At 37.8% G+C, this 21,374-nt stretch overlaps 1 protein-coding gene across 2 annotated transcripts; it reads left to right on the top strand.

Annotated features, from left to right (window-relative positions):
- The first annotated feature begins 5,743 nt into the window (after positions 1–5,743).
- On the top strand, positions 5,744–20,375 carry C21H3orf85 (chromosome 21 C3orf85 homolog). Of its 2 annotated transcripts, XM_030802027.1 has the most exons (4): positions 5,750–5,766; positions 5,868–5,920; positions 17,233–17,366; positions 18,789–20,375. In XM_030802027.1, the coding sequence occupies exons 2-4, from the start codon at positions 5,872–5,874 to the stop codon at positions 18,876–18,878; spliced, it is 273 nt and encodes a 90-aa protein (XP_030657887.1). In that variant the 5' UTR covers positions 5,750–5,766; positions 5,868–5,871; the 3' UTR covers positions 18,879–20,375. The 2 variants fall into 2 exon arrangements, 1 of the variants encoding a protein (XP_030657887.1); XR_004027599.1 differs by lacking the exon at positions 17,233–17,366 and having other exon boundaries at positions 5,744–5,766.
- The last annotated feature ends 999 nt before the right edge of the window (positions 20,376–21,374 follow it).

The raw sequence follows: 21,374 nt of genomic DNA, 5'->3' as shown, positions 1-21,374 counted from the left end.
ACACCTTCCTCCATATCCCTTTGCTGTATCAAGTCTCCGATTTTTTCCTCAAGGACCCAGGAATTTCAAGGAATACTTTAAATCCTTCAAAGCTAAGCCTTTCCCTGGTGAATCCAACTGTTGGTTTTACATGCACTGGACTGAAACACATGTACTTAGTTTTGATCCTGAGGAAGTCACACTGCTGAGGGCTCAATTACAGGTTGCAGCAGAAAAAGCATCATAAATCCTAGAATAGCCTTTACCTCAAATCTACACTAGATTATCAAGTTTATCTTCTGTGATTACCAGAACCATGGGAACAGATTGAATCCCTATGGAACTAATACTAATGTCCACAGAGCTACCTGCAGAGAAAATCTGGCCTTGTTCAATTCTACAGTGTATCTCCAGAAATGCTTTTATTTTTTCTTTTAGTTTAGTGAAGCATGGAAGACTTAGGAAATGACAGACTGTGTTTTGATAGTGAGCCAATTGGGCAAGGTCCCTTGATAGTTCTGTGCTCTGTAAGCGAGCTAGCACATTGCTGATGCTCAATAAATGTCACATATTGTCAACTATCAATTATTCAGAGTATAATGAGAAAAATGCCTTGGCATGCATTACCGCAAAGCTTAATCACGAAGCTGTGTGACTCTAATACCATATCATATAACAGATTGGCGTTTTACTTAAACTGCCAAACTGTATACATTTGTATTAATGACACATCTTTAAATGACTCCAACTTGTTTATAGTGACAACCAACAGAAATCACTGAAATTATTGAACATCAGTAACATAGAAAGTTTTTAAAGTAGGCCTGAAGAGTATTCATAAATGTACTGTAATGGCCCCAAATGATGCCTCGCTGATGCATCGTGTCCATTCAAGCCCCCTGACCTTTCCTCAGGCTCTCTTTTCCTGGATTTTTCTTCCTCCCCCAACTCAATTTGTCCTCATGGGAAATTCCAGCTCACCTCACTGGGAAACATTCCCTGAAACTATTTTCTCCCACACAAGGAACAATTTTGATGTCTGTTTGTAATGCTAGTACTTGGAACAGTGCACAAGGAATATGTTCAAATAGATGGATTTTGAAATGTACTTAGAGCCTAGAAAGTGTCCAATAAATAGTTGTTGAATGAATGAATAACAACTGAAGATAAGACTAAATTCTCAATTTTCTGTCTTTTAATGCTGCTCTTTGGTACATATACAAATTCGGAAATAAACGGAAAAGAGTGAAAAGAAAGAGACCTTGGACAACATGAGCTTAATTGTCACCTTCAGACCCAAGGTCATGTTGGATCATCTGAAGACCCAAGATTGGTCATTTTAAGATCCAAGATCCAATATGACCTTTGATCTTAAGATGAAAATTAAGCCCCATATAATGGGGAGCTCGCCTCTTCCTCAGTGCAGGTGGGATCAGTCAGTCTTTCAAAGATCCTGAGCTACCTCCAACTACTTGTTCAGGTCCTTAAGCTACATTTCCAAACGTTAAACCTAAGTTATCTCAGACTGTAGCAAATTTTTTTTTCAAACGGAGTCTCACTCTGTCGCCCAGGTTAGGCTGTAGCAAATTTTAAAGCCTGCAGTAACCACATTAAAATGAATACAAGGGCAGAATATATTTCTCTAACCTTTTAGGTAATTTCTCCAAGTCAGTCTGGCTCCTACTGTTAATATATGGTGAATATATGCCCTCATATCCTGATGACAGCAGCATTAAAGCCTCAGTAGATACGAGAAGAAGTATAGTGTACTTGAGTTGAATGGAAAGATTAAAGAGAGAATATACTTCATCTGTGTCCTCAGCAAGGCCTGATTTTATTCTTAAATTGAGAAAAAAAATGAAAACAAAAGTTTCAGCTTCTGAGACAGAACCATGTTCTACACAATAATTGAAAAGGAGTTTTTAATTACACCAACTAGGTCTGAATCTTGTTATCTTGTGCCTTGCTAAAGAGCTACTTTCTGTGGGTAGCTCAAGACTTTACAGAAACCATCATTCATTCTTGGGATGTGGTTGCTAGGTCATTCTCTGCTTAAATATCAGAATATTCTCTCAGTCCTAGGAAAAAAATGGCTCCCCTGAGAGGTTTGACCTGATAATGATGACACATTATACTAACAATACAAATTATGGTAAACTTTATCTGTAGTCAAATCAGTTACAAATGATTCCCTTAACAGGTGCTATAGTAAAATTTTGCTCTCATGTAGCAATTATTTGAGAGTCTCAAATAACTTCATAAAAACAAGTGCTATCACCTGCTCACTTCCAATAGGTTGACTGTAGTTGAAAGTTCATTTCAATGTTTAGTTAAGAGTTTATATCTTCTCCTCTCCCAACACGTTGGCTGGCTCTCCACCTTTTACTGATGCCAGTGATGACATTGAATCATGCCAAGCTGTACTGTGCCCTTCATTCCTTCTTATCAGAATTTTATAAATGAGCATTACATTTTCCAAAGCTTTGTGATTTGTAGGGTTGGATTGCCTTGCTGGCATGACTCAGAACAGAAGCTAAGTTCAGCTTGCTTCTTGATAGTGTAAAGGTTTTTTTGTTTGGGTGGTTTTTTTCTTCTTTTTTTTGGAGACGGAGTCTTGCTCTGTCACCCAGGCTGTAGTGCAGTGGTGCAATCTTGGCTCGCTGCAACCTCCGCCTCCCTAGTTCAAGCAATTCTCCTGTCTCAGCCTCCAGAGTAGCTGGGACTACAGGTGTGTGCCACCATGCCCGGCTAATTTTTGTATTTTTAGTAGAAACAGGGTTTCACCATGTTGGCCAGGCTGGTCTCATACTCCTGACTTCAGGTGATCCACCTGCCTCAGCCTCCCAAAGTGCATAAGCCAACGTGCCCGGCCAAAAGGTTTTTTTTTTTTTTTTACCTTTCTTTTTTCTTCCTTAAAATTTTTTAAATGATAGCAAATCTGATTTCACATGTTTCTCTTCTAACATTTATTTTTCGTTGATATGTAATATGGGAGCTTACCAAGGTCTGTCATATCGTATTAAAGTAATGATTTCTAAGTATAAAGCATCAGAGTTGCAAACAGGCTCTGTTGACAAGCTTCATTAATTCTTCCCACTTGATCTTTCTATTTTTCAAAGATATTCCAATTTGATTTCAAAGAGCATTTCTATATCTTTATAATTAAGATTGCCAATTTTCATGGATTTCAGCTTTTTTCTTTCATAGATCATAAGAAGAGACAAGTTCTGGGGAAAACTATTTAAAACCCAAGCATCAACATCAAAACAAAACTACAACATTCTATTTGTTTTCTGTAGCCAGTTACAAAAGACTGTAAACTGATAAGCCAGTGCAGGAAAATACTGACTCCAATTAATTCAATTTAATTTGAATCAGTTAATTCAATTAAGTTCAGTAATGTTTACTGAGAACTATTATATGACAAGCACTGTGCTAGGCACTGAAGGCACACAAACAGGAGTAAAAGGTAGTACCAGCCTTCGGGAAGCATGTAATCTACCCGGAAATACTGAAATGTACCTACATAACCATCATGCGGGAAAACATGGCCTAACGATTAAAGGTACGCAGATGTAAGAAAGAGCAGCCAAATCTGAACTGGGGGATCCGGGAAGGCTTCATTCACCAGGAAGGATAACAGTTTCTGGCCCATGAAGGATCTTGTATATATCTTCACCTTCCTGATAAAACTGAGTTGCCCAGGCCACATTCACTTCTGGGCCCAATTGGAGCCACACTCACCTAATTTGTCTCATTTTACTGGCTCATGCTTTTGTGTGTGAACCTCAACTCTACTTCTGCTGTAAAGCTTTACCCTGTTATTTCTGAACACGCCTTGGACAAATTATGAAACTTGATAATACTGTCTCCACAGAATTGCTGTATTAAATGAGACAATGTGTGTAAAAATTATGGAATAGCCGTTATTATTTTACACTTGCATTATCTAACCCATCCAAAAGAATTGACTGATGACCCATTGAGAGAAGTAAGGTAAAAGAGATAGGAAGCAAAGCCCCTCTCCCATTCCTCCTCCAGACAAACTTCACTTTAGGCCTGTAAGTTGAAGAATGATGAAAGTAGAGAAAAGAAAGATAAATTTCTCTTTTGGTTCTATAATCTCCCAGTTTAAAAAACAAAAGTATTTGTTCTCACTCATAAGTGAAAGTTGAACAATGAAAACACATGGACATAGGGAGGGGAACACACACAACAGGGCCTGTCAGCGGGTTGGGGGGAAAAGGAAGGGAGAGCATTAGGACAAATACCTAATAATGCATGCAGGGCTTAAAGCCTAGATGATGGGTTGATGGGTACAGCAAACCACCATGGCACATGCATACCTATGTAACAAACCTGCATGTTCTGCACATGTATCCCAGAACTTAAAGCAAATTTTAAAAAAAAAAGAGAAAAAAGAAAAAAAATTATTTTCCTGTGATTTTCTTGATATTATTCTAGTTTATCACACAACTAAAAATTTATACCTCTTTACAAAGTAAAAAATAATGGAGACTTACAGAATTGTGAATTGAGAGAAGTGGCAACAGCTATTGCGTCTCCAAAATCTTGTATAGGTGGACACATGGCCTAAGCTTCCAAGATTTTGCAGTGTGTGTTTCTAGTTAGTTGTCTTCTAAAACCTTTCATTTATCAGTAAATGGAGGCATAACTCCCAGGTAGGTTTCTAAACACCCTTTACAATTTAAAGATAGTCATCAACAAAGTTGTTTTCTACCACTTTTATAGATCCATACCAATTCATTACAGATTGCATAATCTTAATGAAACTGGCACACAGGCATAATTTGTCATTAAGAATAAATTGTATGATGATGAACTAGTCGATTAATCAAGGCACTGAAAAGGGCAATTGTTTCAAAAATGAAAGGACTGTTCTGGTTGTATTGATTATGTACTGTTTTTGGAAACAAACACATTTTACAATGCAGTAAAACATTCCTAGTTTTTAATTAAAAAAAATTTTTTTTTTTTTTGAGATGGAGTCTCGCTCTGTCACCCAGGCTGGAGTGCAGTGGCATGATCTCAGCTCACCGCAACCTCTGCCTTCCGGGTTTAAGCTAGTCTCCAGCCTCAGCCTCCCAAGTAGCTGGGACTATAGGCACGTGCCACCGCATCTGGCTAATTTTTGTATTTTTAGTAGAGACCAGGTTTCACCATGTTGGCCAGGCCAGTCTCGAACTCCTGACCTCAGGTGATCCACCTTGGCCACCCAAAGTGCTGGGATTATAGGTGTGAGCCACCACACCCAGCCAATAATTATTATTTTTAATAGCTATTATTATTACTGCTGGTAGTAATCCATGGTATAGATGTATCACGTTTTAACATTCAGTTGTTGAATGACATCTGGCTTGTTTTTAGTCTTTGCCTGTTGCTAATAAAGCTGTTATGAACATTCTTCTACAGATTGTTTTTTAACGTAAGTTTTTATTTCTCTGAAACAAATGCCCAGTAATGCAATTCCTGGGTTGGACAGTAATTGAAAGCTTGAATTTTTAAGAAACTACCAAACTGTTTTACAAAGTGACTGGACAATTTTACATTTCCACCAGCAATACGTGAGTGATCCAGTTTTTCTACCTTTTTTTAACATTACATTAATCTATATAGATAGTAAAATTAGTAAATAAATAAATTACCCTTATAAGAACAGCCTGTAAAAAGCCAGTTCAAAAAGTCCAAAGGGTAAAAAGGCAAGAGGTATATAAAAAAGCCACCTCAGCCTCTCTCTGACTGTGTCTCAGCTCACAGGGCTTCCAGGTATGCGACAAATGCTTTATAATTCTGAAAAGTACCTGATATACCCTAAAGCTTTTTCCAGCTAAATTAAAGTAAATAAATCTTTTTTTTTTCCAAAACAGGATCATGGCCTATAAAATGCTTCAAGCAGCCCTGTGTTCAACATTGCTTATCGGTAAGAGCCTATTTCTTTTTTATTTATCATGTCTCCTACAACCATCAGGTTGATAATACCTTTTGTCTTCTTAAAGAAATGAACAAACATGTTTTTATCCATAGGCCTATTCTATAGCACTGGGGAAACCAAACTATTGTAGAAGGCTGTGGTTTTGAACATGTTAATGTTAACTGTGCGTGTGTGTGTGTGTGTGTGTGTGTGATCATTTTATTTCTAATTATATATTAACATGATACTGTTGCTAAGAAGTCTAATTGCTGCCTCCAAAGAAGTGCTGTTGTGTCCTTGAACAAAGAAAATTTTAAAATATCTTTCAGAAGTATAATACTTACATAGTACTATTATATGAAGACCTCAAAGTATTTTGGGAACATGAATTTATTAACCTTTAGGGCAAGCTGTAGCTCAAAGTGGTGCTTTAAAGGCAGATCAAGGAAGGCACCAGAGGCCAGGCGCTTTGCTGCCAAACTGACCCGGTAACTCAGTGGCTTCTATCAAAATTGAACTGAGAGGTCATTTGTTTTGCTTGTGACAAAAACTGAAAATACTTACAAAGATATAAAGTATCTTCATGGTTAAATCTCTATAATTTATAAATATTTCTGACGCAGATGCTTAAATTAGAATAAACTTTTGCTTCTATGAAAATCTCGAGACTCATGCACAAAAATTATATTTTTCCTGAAGCCCTTCCCACATATAGCTAGATAGATGTATATATGTGTGTGTGTGTGTGTGTGTGTGTGTGTGTATATATATATATAAAATAAGCCTTCAATTCCTAAGCATAGAAATAATTTTAATAATGAGTTTTAATCATCAATATTGCAATTTGCTGTTGGGTCATGTTTAAATATGTGATTTAAACACTTTTAGCCAAGTTATTCTTAAGAAGTTATAACCAAGGCATATACAATCATACACAATTACAGCCCACATTGCCAGATGAAGAAAGTGAGGCTGGCTCAGTTTAAGTGAGTGTCTCAGAGCACATTGTAATTTAAAGTCATGAGCTGGTTATAACTCAGCAGTGTAATGCTTTGCTTTGACCACTGATCCATGCAGTTGACTTTAGAGGGCGTAATGGTGGTGGATGCCTGCAAGGCTAAAGCACTGCCGGCTAGTCCACATTCACTTATGAATGCTGCAGGGTCAAAAATATTTGACAAAGGAAGTGGTTCTGCAAAATTTTTAAAGAGGCTTCAAAGACTTTCTTAAGAAACAAGTTTGAATTTAGTTCAACTCTAACTGAGATACAAATATATCTACCTATAAAGACAACCAGTTTGATTGACTTGACTCTAAAAAAAAATAATAAAGGTATCTAGTTGAAGTTTATGAAATAACAAGTTGAGAACTAGAAACTAAGGACAGAGGTGCATGTACACTGCTGGGTTAGCCCTTCAGATCTCAGGAAAGAAGGCTTCGCTGCTTGCAGATTGAGGAGACTGACGTCTTCAGAACCAGATTCGTTCATTACAATAATTGGTTTAGCTGACAGTTTCTACATCATATAGCTCTAGAGAAGAAAGTAGTAGCTTGAATGAACTTTCTTTGCCTCTTTCCCTCCACATTTTCTTTTAAGAATACAGCGTATTCATCTGTACTTCTCTGAAGCCCTTCTGCTTATTATAAGAAAACCACCATTTTTTTAAAAAGTTTATTTTCATGTTTTTTAAGTTTTCTCTATTATAGCTGAGTTGTCCAACAAATTACTTTTCTTTAGAATTTGATTTAAGGGAGGTAGGGAGAAGGTCTCATTTCTCCATTTTCCTGATGGGAATGCTGAGGCCAAAAACAACGAAAGGCCTATCCAAGTAATTAAATTTATGGGCAGAGTTGACAAGTTATTGATTATTTTCAAAACAGTAACTTATACACATTGGAGCTGATTCTCTAGTCAGAGAATTAGAAGTTCAAGTGTTGTGACTTGATTTAAAAAATAAGCATATAAACCTCTCTTGAATATTTAGGTCAAGAATTGCCTTCTTTCAGAAATGAAGGAGAGGTAAAGAAAAAAATTTTTAATTGCCTTCTTCTAGGCAATGAAATCAGCAAATATTAATGCTACTAATTTAAATTCCTTTTATGTGTCAGGGGCTTTGCATGGGCTATCTTAGTCAATTCTCACGACCACTCTGAAAATATTAATAGATGCTATGCTCCTCATTTTACGAAAAGAGGGAACTGAGGGCTTAGGGAATTCAAGTGACCAAGCTACACAGTCAATCAATGGTAGAAGCTGCATTCATGTCCAAATCCTAAATCTACCACTTATGAGAACAAAACTCTTCTTTCTGCTACACAAACTCTCCCCTCTGGCACTGCAGTGCCTGACGTGGGCTAGCAGCAGCTCACAGAGCAAGACCTCCTCTTGAAAAAGTGGTGGAGGCAGTATCGTAGCCATTGCTTCCACAAGAAACAACCAGGAGTTAAGAAGCTGGGTGACCTTACCTGACACAATTGAGCGGAACCAGGACACCACCAATGACTTTCAATGACAGTTCCTAGTTGTACTAATGGTGAAGAGTAGCAACAGGGCATTTATTAAAACCAAACAGCTTTATATCACATACAAAGGAAATACGGAAAACAAACATATTTAAAAGTGTTTTTCTAAGTGAACCAACTTTTGAACACTATTAAGAATTATACTGGTGTTTTTTGTTGTTTCTCATTTGTGTATTTTTTTAAAAGATTGCTTTCATTGTTCTGCTAAAATGAAAAATAGATTTATTTTCCCTCAGCAATCAGGTTCTCCTGATTGGATTTGGCAGCTGGAGTTGACCCATACATGAAACGATTTGAGGGTCCACACCCATATTGTTGACCTGCGATCAGATCTGTCCATAAAGTGCAAGTAGGTTTTCTGGTTTTAGACAGGGAGAATAATAAGCTGCCTTTGGTCTGTTTTCCTCTCGTGGTTCCAGCTCTTATTTTTCACTCCACAGTTAGTAACCAATGCCAGTTTGTCTTGAAAGATTTTTGATTTGCTTTGTTTTTTGACAAGAGCTTTTAAGCTCACATATTCTAACACACAACCCTGTCAGCATCCCCAGTCCCTTTCTTTTTGCTTTCTTCTCTACCATAGGAAGACTAGCCCTTTTCAGTCATCCCTGCAGCCCTCCAATTCCTTAGAGATTCTGTATTCTCTGACACAGTTTTAATTTATTTTAAAAGATTTTGTTCTTAATTTTACCTACTCACTTGGGCTTATGACTGATTGATACTCTCAAGAAGATACATAATGAGAATAAACTGGAAAATAATTTGGTTGAAAAAAAAAGTTGTTGTAGGAAAATCCAGGTTCTTGTCACACGACCAGGAAAGATTAGGTTCGCAGACACTTTGAAGGGTGAAGGGGACGGAATTTACTGGACGAAAAAGAAAATGGTAAAACAACACAGCAAAGTGGGAGAAGGGTTCCTGTTAACAGGCCCTCATCTCACAGATTGAATCCCAGGTTCCCACACAGGAACAGGAAGAGCCAGGCCCCTCCCCGCTGCAAATGGCCTGAGCTTCCGTAGCTCCACCCCTTCTCCCAGGAACCAGGCCGGTAGGAGGTTCTCCGGGGACCCCTTTATACTTGGTTGTCTCAATGTCATTGCTTATGACTAGATTCATTAAGCAGTCTGGGTGCTGTAGAAGAACTGTTTTCCTACACATATGGCATCATCTGTCATGGCACTGGAAATGGGGATCCCATCAACACATGTAGGCAATGACCCAGAAAGAGTCACTATTGAATCAAATACAATGCTGCCTTTCATGAATTATGAATTTCCATGTCTACAAGATTAAAAGTAATAAACGAACCACTAGCTCCAAAAACATGTCCAAGAAAATTATGTGGCCATAAGAGTGAGTGCCAACATTGTGTATGTGTTAAGAGCAGGTTAGAACAGATTTAAGTTAAACCCAAGTGACACCACTTCCTGTTTACTTTTCAAAATACTCAACATGTCAGCAATTGTAATGCCAGTAAAATGGAAGTTACTGAGTTAAAAGGTCAGTTAGAAAGCATCCTGTTAGATCTTTGTTTTTTTGTTGCTGTTGTTTGTTTTGTTTTTGTTTTTGTTTTTTGAGATGGAGTCTCTCTCTGTCACTCAGGCTGGAGTGGAGTGGTGCAATCTCAGCTCACTGCAACCTCCACCTCTCAGGTTCAAGCGATTCTCCTGGCTCAGCCTCTGAGTAGCTGGGATTGCAGGCGTGCACCCCCATGCCTGGCTAATTTTTGTATTTTTAGTAGAGACAGGGTTTCACCATGTTGCCCATTCTGGTCTCAAACTCCTGACCTCAGGTGATCCACCCACCTTGGCTTCCCAAAGTGCTGGGATTACAGATGTGAGCCACCCCATCCGGCCCCTGTTAGATCTCTGAACAGGACACTAGGATATGAGAGCCGGTCAGCAGTTCGCACCCCTCTCCATTTTTTCCAGTTTCCTTTCATCCTCTTTGCCTTCTGTTGTGTTACTTCTTTTATCTGCCCTGTGGCTTTTCACCTTTTCTCTTTTGTAAACCCCCTTCATTTTTCTCTCTTTCCTTTGATTTTTTTTTCTTGATTTCTCTCTCCATCCCTTTCCTTCTATTCTCCTCTTTTTAGTCTTCACATTTTTCTCTCATAACCCAAATTGCTTCTCTTCCATTATCTGTCTCTCTCTCCTTTTCTCACCAATTTTTATCCAAGTTCAAGCAAAGTGAGGGAATATGTTCTACTAAACACAACTCTTCTGTCTTCCACTACACATTTTTGGGTCAGTGACCAAAGGTAATGGGGAAAGAAATAAAATAACTATGCCATTGTGTGTAAAAATTACTTACTTGGTGGGGCATGGTGGCTCATGCCTATAATCCTAGCACTTTGGGAGGCAGAGGCAGGCAGATCACTTGAGGTCAGGAGTTCAAGACCAGCCTGGCCAGCATGGCAAACCCCATCTCTACTAAAAATACAAAAATTAGCCGGGCGTGGTGGTGCATACCTGTAATCCCAGCTACTCGGGAGGCTAAGGCACAAAAATCACTTGAACCCCAGAGGCGGAGGTTGCAGTGAGCCAAGATCGTGCCACTGTACTCTAGTCTGGGCAACAAAGCAAGACTACATCTCAAAAAAAAGAAAATTACTTAACAAAGAGAATATTCAAGTTTTAGAAAATATGAACCTAAACGTGAGTATTTTAGTCTCTCACTAAATCATATAACTCCTCCTACATTTACAGAAATCTTTGAAATTTTTACACCATTAACAAGACATTTATATATCCTTTTCTCCAGATCCTCTTTTGTACTTTATTCCTAGTGACCATTTATACTTTATTTCAGTACTTAATTTGTGTGTGTCCATAATTTTCTGGGCAGTTATTTCATCTTTTCTTAAAAAATAAATATTTTAAAGGCAAGGATTGAGACTCAGCACTTCAATAAAAATAGTAAACAATAAATATTATTATGTACTTATACTGAGTGCTAAGTGCTTTACTTTCACCATCCCATACGTAAATATCTTTGAACTTTAAGCAAGTCTGCACTGCTTACTTTCCATCTGTAGTACCAGGTATCAGGTAATACCCCAGATATCAGTATTACCTAGACCCTAAGGGAAATAGCTAGCAGTAGACCTCTCCTATGGATCTGCCCAGATATTTTATGTCTTCTGACCCCACTGAATCTCATTGCATTTATTTCAAAAACATACAGACATTGAAGGTTACATGTGGGGAATAATTCGGTTGTGCCTATCTGGGAATGACAAGCTCCCACCAGAGTGCCCTGGCATGTGCTCTGTTTTTGTTTTTTTTCCCCTTCTTTTTTAGTGAGGCTTTGAGCAACAGACTATTGGGTTCTTTAAGCTACTCTTTCTTCACCTCCCTCCAACAAATAGCACCTTCTTCTTTGTCCAGTTTTGATCAAGTTGAGAAATAAAGAAATATGATTATGGAAGGCAATCGATTTCCTTTATTCCTGAGAAGGGCTAATTTGGAAAACGTAGCTTAGTATAAGTACATAAAGGGCCTGATGACTGGACCCCCAAATTTGGCAAATTTATAACCAATTGCAGGTTGCAGAACCAGAACAGGAAGCATGCCCTAGGAGGGCAGTTTACTATCAAGAGAAGAAGAAAGAGCTGAGCTGGACATGGTCAAACTTCTTGGATTTACAAATTAACTGAGGCACTGCCCCTTCCCAGGAGCAGAGCACACATAAAGGTGAAGAGGGGCCTAGGCTTACCCTAAATGAGCTTCCTCTACATCAGGGAAAAGAGAAATCTGCCAGCACACTCTGTCCTTTAATTCTGTATCTTATTTTACCTTAGGCTTTCTGATCTTTTAGATATATAGGTTCCTACCACAAGTATCATTTCAAGGTTATGTGTATAGGGTATAGAATATTGTCTTTTCCCCACCATTATGTTTAAAGAGTTTTTTTCAGCTTTCTGTGGGTGCTAGTAACATAGAGACTTTCATTTCTAATGATGCAGTTTTCATTATGCTCATACTGCTCATTAGCCTGTGATGGATACTCACCACTTTGTTCATAATATGAATACATTTTTATCTATTTTTCTTTAATTATTGGGTAAGTCTACTTTGACCTCTCTTTCACTTATTTCTGACTGTCGCAGTGCTAAATTTTTCAGTAAGTTCCTTGAAGGTAGTAGGAACTGTGCCCACTTAGCATATTCTCTGTGCTTTCGATAACATGATACCATGCATAGAAAGTAGTTTTTGATTAATGACCTATTTGTTATTAATACATTCCAGATCAAAATATTAGAGCTGGAAGAGACCTTAGTGGTTGTGTAATCCAGACTTGTTTCACAGAACAAAAAATGGAAGTGCAGGAATAAGAAGTGGCTCAATGACCTAGCTGGTCACTGGCGAGGCCAAGAAAAGACTCTGGGTCTCTGATCCTTCTTGGCTTGTATAAGGAGAGCTGTGATCCCAAATAGTGTTTGCTTTATACTCTGAAGTGTTTGCCTTGTTTCTACTGTACAGAATTTTCTGCAGAGGGTATTTGAGAAATGTTTAGACAAAACATTTACAGATCCTATTAAAGCTGACTATGATGTGGGTGAAAAAAGAGGCATGCGTAGGGAGTTGTAAATAAAGAGAGAAGGATATTTTTCATAGCTGATGATCATGAAGTTTAAGAAAGGCATTAACCTGGTTGCTATTGCCTACATCTTAAAAAAAAAAAACTCATTTAAAAATCAACAAAGCAATAAAACTCAGGGTTCAGTTTTCAAACCGCAGCAATATTAGATAGGTTCACAAACACAGAACCCTGGTCTTGCTCTCACTAACTTTCAAGGTTGATCAGGCAGAATGAAAAAGGGAGGAGAAATTTCTCAAGCAGAGAGGATAATAGCCTGCCCTTCTATATTACTTGCATTTTTATTTCCAGCCCTGCCACTGACTTACTATATGACCTTGAGTGAGTCATTTCATCTCTGCATGTCAATTTTCTCCATTCGTAAAGTAGGATAATAAATACTACTTTCTGTCTCTCTCATGGGTGATGTTATCATCATCATCAATTAAGATTTATTGGATGCCTGTCGGGCTTATAATACTGAGGTAGGTGGTTTGTCCTAGGGAGGAGAAGGAGATTGTATTGGTAAAGCATTTTCCAAGGTAAAAGACTTACAAAAGACAGAATTATTAGAGCTTAAAATAGCTATGGTATGTATTTTAAAGCATGCTTCTCTGCCAAGATTTATGCAATAGCATTTTTTTTCTTAGTGATTGTGTAATGCACCAGGATGACTATAGTACAGAATTCTGGTTTTACTTTTAGATAATTCCAAGTAACACTATCTTAAGCAATTACTACAGATTCACTATATAGCTATAAATTATATCCTAAGCATCATTTACTTAGAGCTATTTATTGTTTATTGATGGAATTGGATCTATTTTGCACAGCCACTAATTTTGTTTTGAAAAAAACACCTATTTATTAACAGAATAGTAACACATGAAATATGTAACACTGTAACACACACCTTTTATTCAAAGAGAATAATCAGAAATCTGAAAAGTGACCCATTAGTGCATTTCATCTAAAAGCAAAAAATCAAAGCTGGTTAGTCCACACTGGTCAGCCCAAATGAATGCAGGTTCCTTCCTCCCATCTTCCTCAAATCAATCCTGTTTTCCCATCCCATGTTCACCAAATTCAGGCCCTTCTTATCTCTCATATGGACTATTGAATAGCCTCTGATCTCATGTCCCTCACTCTTCTCTTCCTTTTACTGTCTGTCCTTACACCACTGACAAAAGGATCTTTCAGAGTAAATCTGTGAATGAATAAACAAAATGTGGTGTATATACATATATATTGAATACATAAAGTATTACTCAGTCTTAAAAAGGATGAAATACTGATGTCACAATGTGGAAGAACTTTGATGGTATTATGTTTGTGAAATAAGCCAGACGGAAATGAACAAATACTCTATGATTCCACTTACATGTGGTGCCTAGAACAGGCAAATTCATAGGAAAAGAAAGTAGAATAGTAGTTACCAGGGGTTGGGGAGGGGTTAATGGGGAGTTGTTTAAAGAGTAAGAGTTTCTGTTTGGGACAATGAAATAGTCCTGGAGATGGATAGTGGTGAGGGTTACAAAACATTGTAAATGTACTTAATACCACTGAATTGTACACTCAGAACTGGTTCAAGTGGAATGTTTTATGCTATGTATATTTTACCATAGTACAAACAATTTTTTTAAAAAGTAAATCTCGTCCTTCCTGTCGTTTTCTTATTCAGAAATGATTACTAATTATTTAGAGTAAAGCCCAAACTCCTTGTTATGACAGTTAAAATCATTCAGAATCGAGCTCCAACTTACCTTTCCAGTGTTATCTCTGACCACATCTACACCACAACCCTACCTTTCAATCATATTGGCAAAATGAAAGTCACCAACCCTGAATCTTCCTTTGCTCCTCCATTCTTTAACTCTCCAGTCTCCTTCAGCCTAGAATACATGCGCTTTGCTTCCACTCCCTTCATCCTCATTGTTGAAATGTAACAAATCTTTGAAGCCCAACTCAAAGTGAATTTCTCTGTGACATCTCCATGACAGTATCAAAATTGCTCCAACTATGGATGGTCTGATCACAATATGTCTTCTTCTAATTATATATGAACTCTGACTGTAATGTGAATTCTTTAATGGTAAGTGTTATTTGTTGTCTATCTTTGCATGCAGTAGTGATTAGAAAGAGTTATTTGTGTTTATCTTTCCATGCAATGATGATAATCAGAGCGGGTACTAGGGTGAGAGAAGTGAGGAACTTATGGTACAAAATTTGTATGACCCTGAAAGTGAGTTCCTTGTGTTTTGTACCCTATCCTAGGTGTCTCACTTGCCTCAACTTAGTCTCAACCTTTGTGATTAGCTATTTACCTTGACATCGGTTAGTGTGTATAAGTTATCTACTACTGCATAACTAATTTTTCCAAACCTTAACAGCTTAAAACAACTAACATATTATTGCAGTTGCAGGGTCATGAATTTGGGAGTGGCTTAGCTCAGTGGTTGTGGCTCTGGATTTATTATGATGATGCAGTGAAGATGTCAATGGGGGCTGCAGTCATCTGAAGGCTTGACTGAAGCAAAAACATCAGGTTTCCAGATGGCTCGCTTACCTGGCTATTAGTGGGAGGCATCATTTCCTTGTCATGTGGTCTTCTCCCTCAGGGCTGCTTGAGTGCCCTCACAACATGGCAGCTGACTTTTCTTAGAGCAAGTGGTCCAAAAGAGGGGCAAGGCAGAAGCTGTAATGTCTTGTATATCCTAGCCACAAAAATTGCACACAGTCATTCCACAGTAGCTTATGGTTACGTACGTCAGCCCTATTAAATAAAAGAGGGGACTACTACACAAGAATATGAATAACAAGAAGTAGTAATTTTTGGGAGCCACCTTAAAAGATGGTTTCCACAAACTTGCTGGTTGGATTATACTAAATTAGATTAGCTAGCAGCAGAATAGTATTACTTTGGGCATCTGTCACTAATATCTCCCAAGTTTAAAGGTTAACTAATTTTTTTTATATAAAACTCTTCTATCTAGCCACCTCTGACTATTGTTTTAAGATAGTGAAACACATCATTCCTCTGGCTTAAATTTTTTTTAAAATGTTTCCCCTTCTCCCATCCTGCTAAATCCAATTTTTCCTTCAAGGAGAAGGTGAAACAACTTCCTTGACCGTGAAAACGCCTACTTGTACCCCAGTGTCTTAGTGCTCAATAACAACGTCTTCTCCTAAATTCCTTTAGTGCAATCAAATCCTGTGTTGCCTCGTTTTGTCTTTTATCTTTGACCCTGGATCCCAAATAAACAGAAAGCCTTATAGAGAGGAATTTTTATACTGTATAGCTTGCTATAACCCAGGTTCATACAGAAGGTTGGTCAATAGAGGACTGCTAATAATGAGGTTGCTAAGTGCCTAATGTAACATTACTCACAATTAGATGTTGTAATAAATGCTTCTTTATCACAATGAACAGATTGTATTGTTGTCACCTATAGGTCAGGAGAAAATGTGTTCTTCCTTTATATTGATTCAAGTTATAATTCTGAACACAATTGTGTTTTACTTGAGAATGAAAATACAACACAGATTGTTAAAATCTCGAGATCTTTAAAAAGTCTGGATTTCTTAAAATTATCATCTCTTTTTTCTTCGTAATCCTGGAGTAGGAAGGAGTTGCAAAATACAAGGTGGTTCGATTTGATGGTGAATCGATCAGTGCCAACAATTTAAACCACAGTGTCAGGTTTGGGAGCAGCCTAGTTCAAACAGAAAGATCAGTTCTATTTTGGAGGGCTAAGAAAGCAAGAATAAGATTGTTGACTGCCTAGTTTGAGCCGGATGGTTTATAGTCATCAATTTATCCAGTCCTTACAGCATGTGTGTGTGCATTATTATACCCCTTAACATGCAAGAAAACTAAAGTGCGAAGAAATCAAGCAACTTTCCCAGAAAAGTGATAGGGCTGGAATTTGAATCCGGGTCTGGAGGCCCCCATGCATGTATGGAAGTTCTGATATCCTGCTCCATCCACCACATAGCACTGGCTGTCAAGATGAACTAAATACAGGTCAAATTGAGTGGTTAGCATACAATGGTGACAAAGGGCCAAGTAGTAGCTGTCTCACTCAGAGCTTAGCTTTTCCAGAGTTTCCCCCTCAGGCCCCCAGCCTACCAAAGATCACAGCTGGGTCTCTTGAAGAGGAAACACTGAGATGTAAACTATTGCTCTAAAAGGTGTTGTGCTCTTGGACTCTACATTGCAGGAGCATTGGGAGCGCCATTTTTGTTGGAGGACCCTGCAAACCAGTTCCTACGTCTCAAAAGACATGTAAATTTGCAGGATTACTGGGACCCAGATCACAGTTCAGATGTGTGGGGAAACACACTGGCTAAGCAGGTATTTGTATTAGAAACAAATGGTCCTTCACCATTTATCTTTTTAAATAGTCATTGCATTTGCTGACCACTAATTAACACATGACTAGCCTAGCCCTGATTTTTCCTCTCTAGACACTCTGAACTATATCTCCTTTTTCTTCCCCGTGAAGTGGTTTTTGCCTGGTAAACTCTGCCTCTTGCTTAAAGACTAGACTCAAATGTCCCTCTGAAGCCTTTCCCTTCTTCTCAGGGCGACATTTATCTTTCCTTCTGTCCCTTTTTGCATGCTCTTTCACAAGTAAATAGCTCTCAAAATGTCAATTGGAATTACTTGTTTTGTGTACCCAACCTACCTACCTAGACTATAAAGGTAGAGTCTGTATCTTATCCTTCAAGGTAATTATTCTCGGGAACTAGCAAAATGATTGTTATATAGTCAAAGCTTAATAAATTATTACATGTATGTGTAGATTGATGAATGGACAGTGGTCAGACTTTAGTTCACTTTCAGTTGTTCAGTAGCTAAGTATCCCCTGTGATAATTATTCAAAGCTTTAATGTTGTTCCTCCTTTTGCTTGCCTTTGTACATTTTCCTATTCATTTGCATTCTTGCTGCAAGAGAAACAAAGAAGAAACTTGCATTGGCCTTTTTTATTCTATGTTTACTTTTCTGATAGAAGAAGACATTAAAACTCCAGGCCAAATGAAATTGCTGAATTATCTGAGGATTTCAATTATTCATGATCTTCTTCTTACAATTTAGCAATTTAGGAAACAAGGTTGTATGATGAATAAATTAATTCCTTCACTTATTCTTTCTTTCTTTCCACATATCTCAGGCTCTGATTACCATCAGGCATGAGGATTGCATAAAGTCATAAAAAGTTGAATGTCCTTGTTTTCATGGGACCTTGATCCTATCCTTACTCCACATGACTGGGTCTTAACCGGTCTACCAGGATCTACTTGTTTTGCACTTGCTGATGAAAACTGCTAACTGAATAATGCATCTAGTTTTATGGCTGTTTTTGTCCAATAGGCATTATTTAGCCTATTATTATTAAAACAAGACATTTGTTTATTTGGTCAATTAAGTAATTAAGTAGGCTGGTAGACTGTGTCTTATTTATAGAATGTTGACATTTTCAGGTATACTCCTGCCTCTGCTTGTAGACCAGTTTTGTACCAACTGACAGACACTATGTAATGTAGCAAGACTCTACTACATTGGTTTATACTGTGGCCCCACAAATACTGTAAAATATCTGAGCATTGAAATAAACAGATAATTAAAAGTATGAAAACCAAAGTCTGTTTGGTATAATTCTTCCATTATATTTTTCTCATCTTTTAGGAATATCTGTATGATAATCAGAATAACTGATGCAAGATGTGTTCTATACACTCAGAGATCATGACTTGCGTTTCCTTTTCTTGCAGGCTCGTGAAACATGGATTGCTTTGAAAACAACAGCACAGTATTATTTGGATATGAATACCTTCACCTTTGACATGTCTACTGCCCAGTAAATATGTTTTCCTGGTTAAAGCAGGAGGATGAAGATGGCGGAAGTTGGAATGGCATTGTGCCAAAACCGTGGGTTTTGGAGACCTGAGGGTATATCCATGCTGTTTACTACATTATTTATTATGTCTGTCTCAAAGTTGTTGAAGAGAGTAGTTATGAAAACCCATGTAGAAACCTGGAATAAGACATTCTCAGTAAATGGTAGTTCTCAAAAAAAGAACTAAAAAAAAAAAAGGCTATAGTAATAACATTTACCAAAAAGATGGCATTTATGGGAAAAGGGAAGCAAAAACAAAAACCAAAAAAAGTAGTTTCATTAAACCACTCTGTTCATAGCTTTTACTCTCTATTGCCTCTTCTTTGAGAGAGTTTTTTAATTCAAAGAAGGACAGGGAGCTCTCAAATGGAGCTGATCCTCTTCTGTCTTCTTCAGTGCTTGTCACCTTCTTAAGTCAGTTTATTTTAAAACCATGATTTTAAAACATTTTTCATCAAAGGTGTACTGCTGAGTGGAGAATACAGCCTTAACTTAATATAACAAGTAGATAGTGGCTAGGAACTCAATGGAAGTCATTCACTTGTAAGTGCAAACTTCTTCGAGGTTTTGTAAAATTTTTGTAAGCTTTGCATTCTGTTCCACAATTTATTGATGTTTATTTTAATATGAAATAACAGTTTTGACTCACTGGCCAGGCACATTTTATAATTTTTTCAAATAAAACTGAAAAATTGGCCATAGCAAAAAGTGGACTGCATTTATCCTATAACTTTCCTTATATTCATGGATTACCACCTCAGTTTGAGAAGCACTGAGATGATATAACTAATTGTCAAGATTGCCCCTCAAAATCACAGGTAAATGGAATTTTTGTCTTCAGAAGTCTATTTATCTCCATTATCTATTTTAGTTGTTCTCGCTAACAATTTATTTTGAACTTTTAAGGTAAATGAAAACATTTCCCTAAGACCTTAGTTGATCTTATGTGGTCTTAAAACAATCTTAAGCACTTTCTGAGTGGCAGGTAAATCAGAAAAACCAAATGCCAAGAAGTTGACTGGAAGGACTTTGGCCTCAGCAATTTCTTCAAAAGGACACTGACAGCTGCTTGGTATTCCACATTTCCCATCCTATGGCCTAGAGGTGTTTTCAGTGAGAAATTTAAGGCTAATTTATAACTTATTAAGTTAACTGCTATCCATTTCCAATAAATATGAACATAGATTTTTAAATTACATCTGAACAAACAAAACAAAGATGATGAATCATTTAGTTTTGCAGTGGGAAATAAGTTTGAGACTGTACATAAATATATCTTCAGTGTTTTAACAATAATATACATTTTACTAACACAAAGTTTCATTCTTTAATTATTTAATAAAAAATTGAGAATCCCTGTGTATTAGGGTTCTCCAGAGAAACAGAACCAATAGGATATGTATATATAGAGATGCTCCTCAACTTACGATGGAGTTACATCCCAATAAACCCGTCACACGCTGAAAATATCGTTAAGTCAAAAGTGCATTTAATACACCTGACCTACCCAACCTCATAGCTTTGCCTAGCCCACTGATACGGTTTGGCTCTGTGTTCCCACCCAAATTTCATGTTAAATTGTAATTCCTATGGCCGGGCACGGTGGCTCACATCTGTAATCCCAGCACTTTGGGAGGCTGGGGCAGGCAGATCACCTGAGGTCTGGAGTTCGAGACCAGCCTGACCAACGTGGAGAAACCCTGTCTCTACTAAAAATACAAAATTAGCCAGGCGTAGTGGCACACGCCTGTAATCCCAGCTACTTGGGAGGCTGAGGCAGAAGAATTACTTGAACCCGGAAGGCAGAGGTTGCGGTAAGCCAAGATTGTGCCATTGCACTCCAGCCCGGGCAACAAGAGCGAAACTCCGTCTCAAAAAAAAAAAAAAAATTGTAATTCCCAGTGTTGGTGGCAGGGCCTGGTGGGAGGTGTGGTGATCATGGGGGTGGTTTCTAATGGTTTAGCACTATTTCCCTAGTGCTGTCTTGTGACAGAGTTCTCACAAGATCTGGTTATTTAAAAGTATGTAGCATCTCCCCTTAGCTCGCTCTCTCCTGCCACCGTGTGAAGATTTGCCTGCTTCCTCTTCACCCTTCTGCCATGATTGTAAGTTTCCTGAGAACTTCCCAGCCATGCTTTCTGTACAGCCTGTGGAAGCGAGTCAATTAAACCTCTTTTCTTTATAAATTATCCAGTCTCTTTATTGCAGTGTGAAAACATACTAAACATACTTAAGCATACTCAGTACACTTACCTGGGCTTACAGTTGGGCAAAATCATCTGGCAACACAGTCTACTGTAGAGTACTGTGTTTGTGTGGCTGATTGGGAGTCATGGCTGGCTGCTGTGACCCAGCATCAGGAGAGAGTGCTGTATCACATATTGCTAGCCTGGGAAAAGATCTAAATTCAAAGTATGGTTTCTATTGAATGTGTATCACTTTTGCACCATAATTAAGTTGA

The sequence above is a fragment of the Nomascus leucogenys genome, chromosome 21 (assembly GCF_006542625.1).
Source record: "Nomascus leucogenys isolate Asia chromosome 21, Asia_NLE_v1, whole genome shotgun sequence".
NCBI lineage: Eukaryota > Metazoa > Chordata > Mammalia > Primates > Hylobatidae > Nomascus > Nomascus leucogenys.
This window is presented reverse-complemented; position numbering and strand designations above follow the sequence as displayed.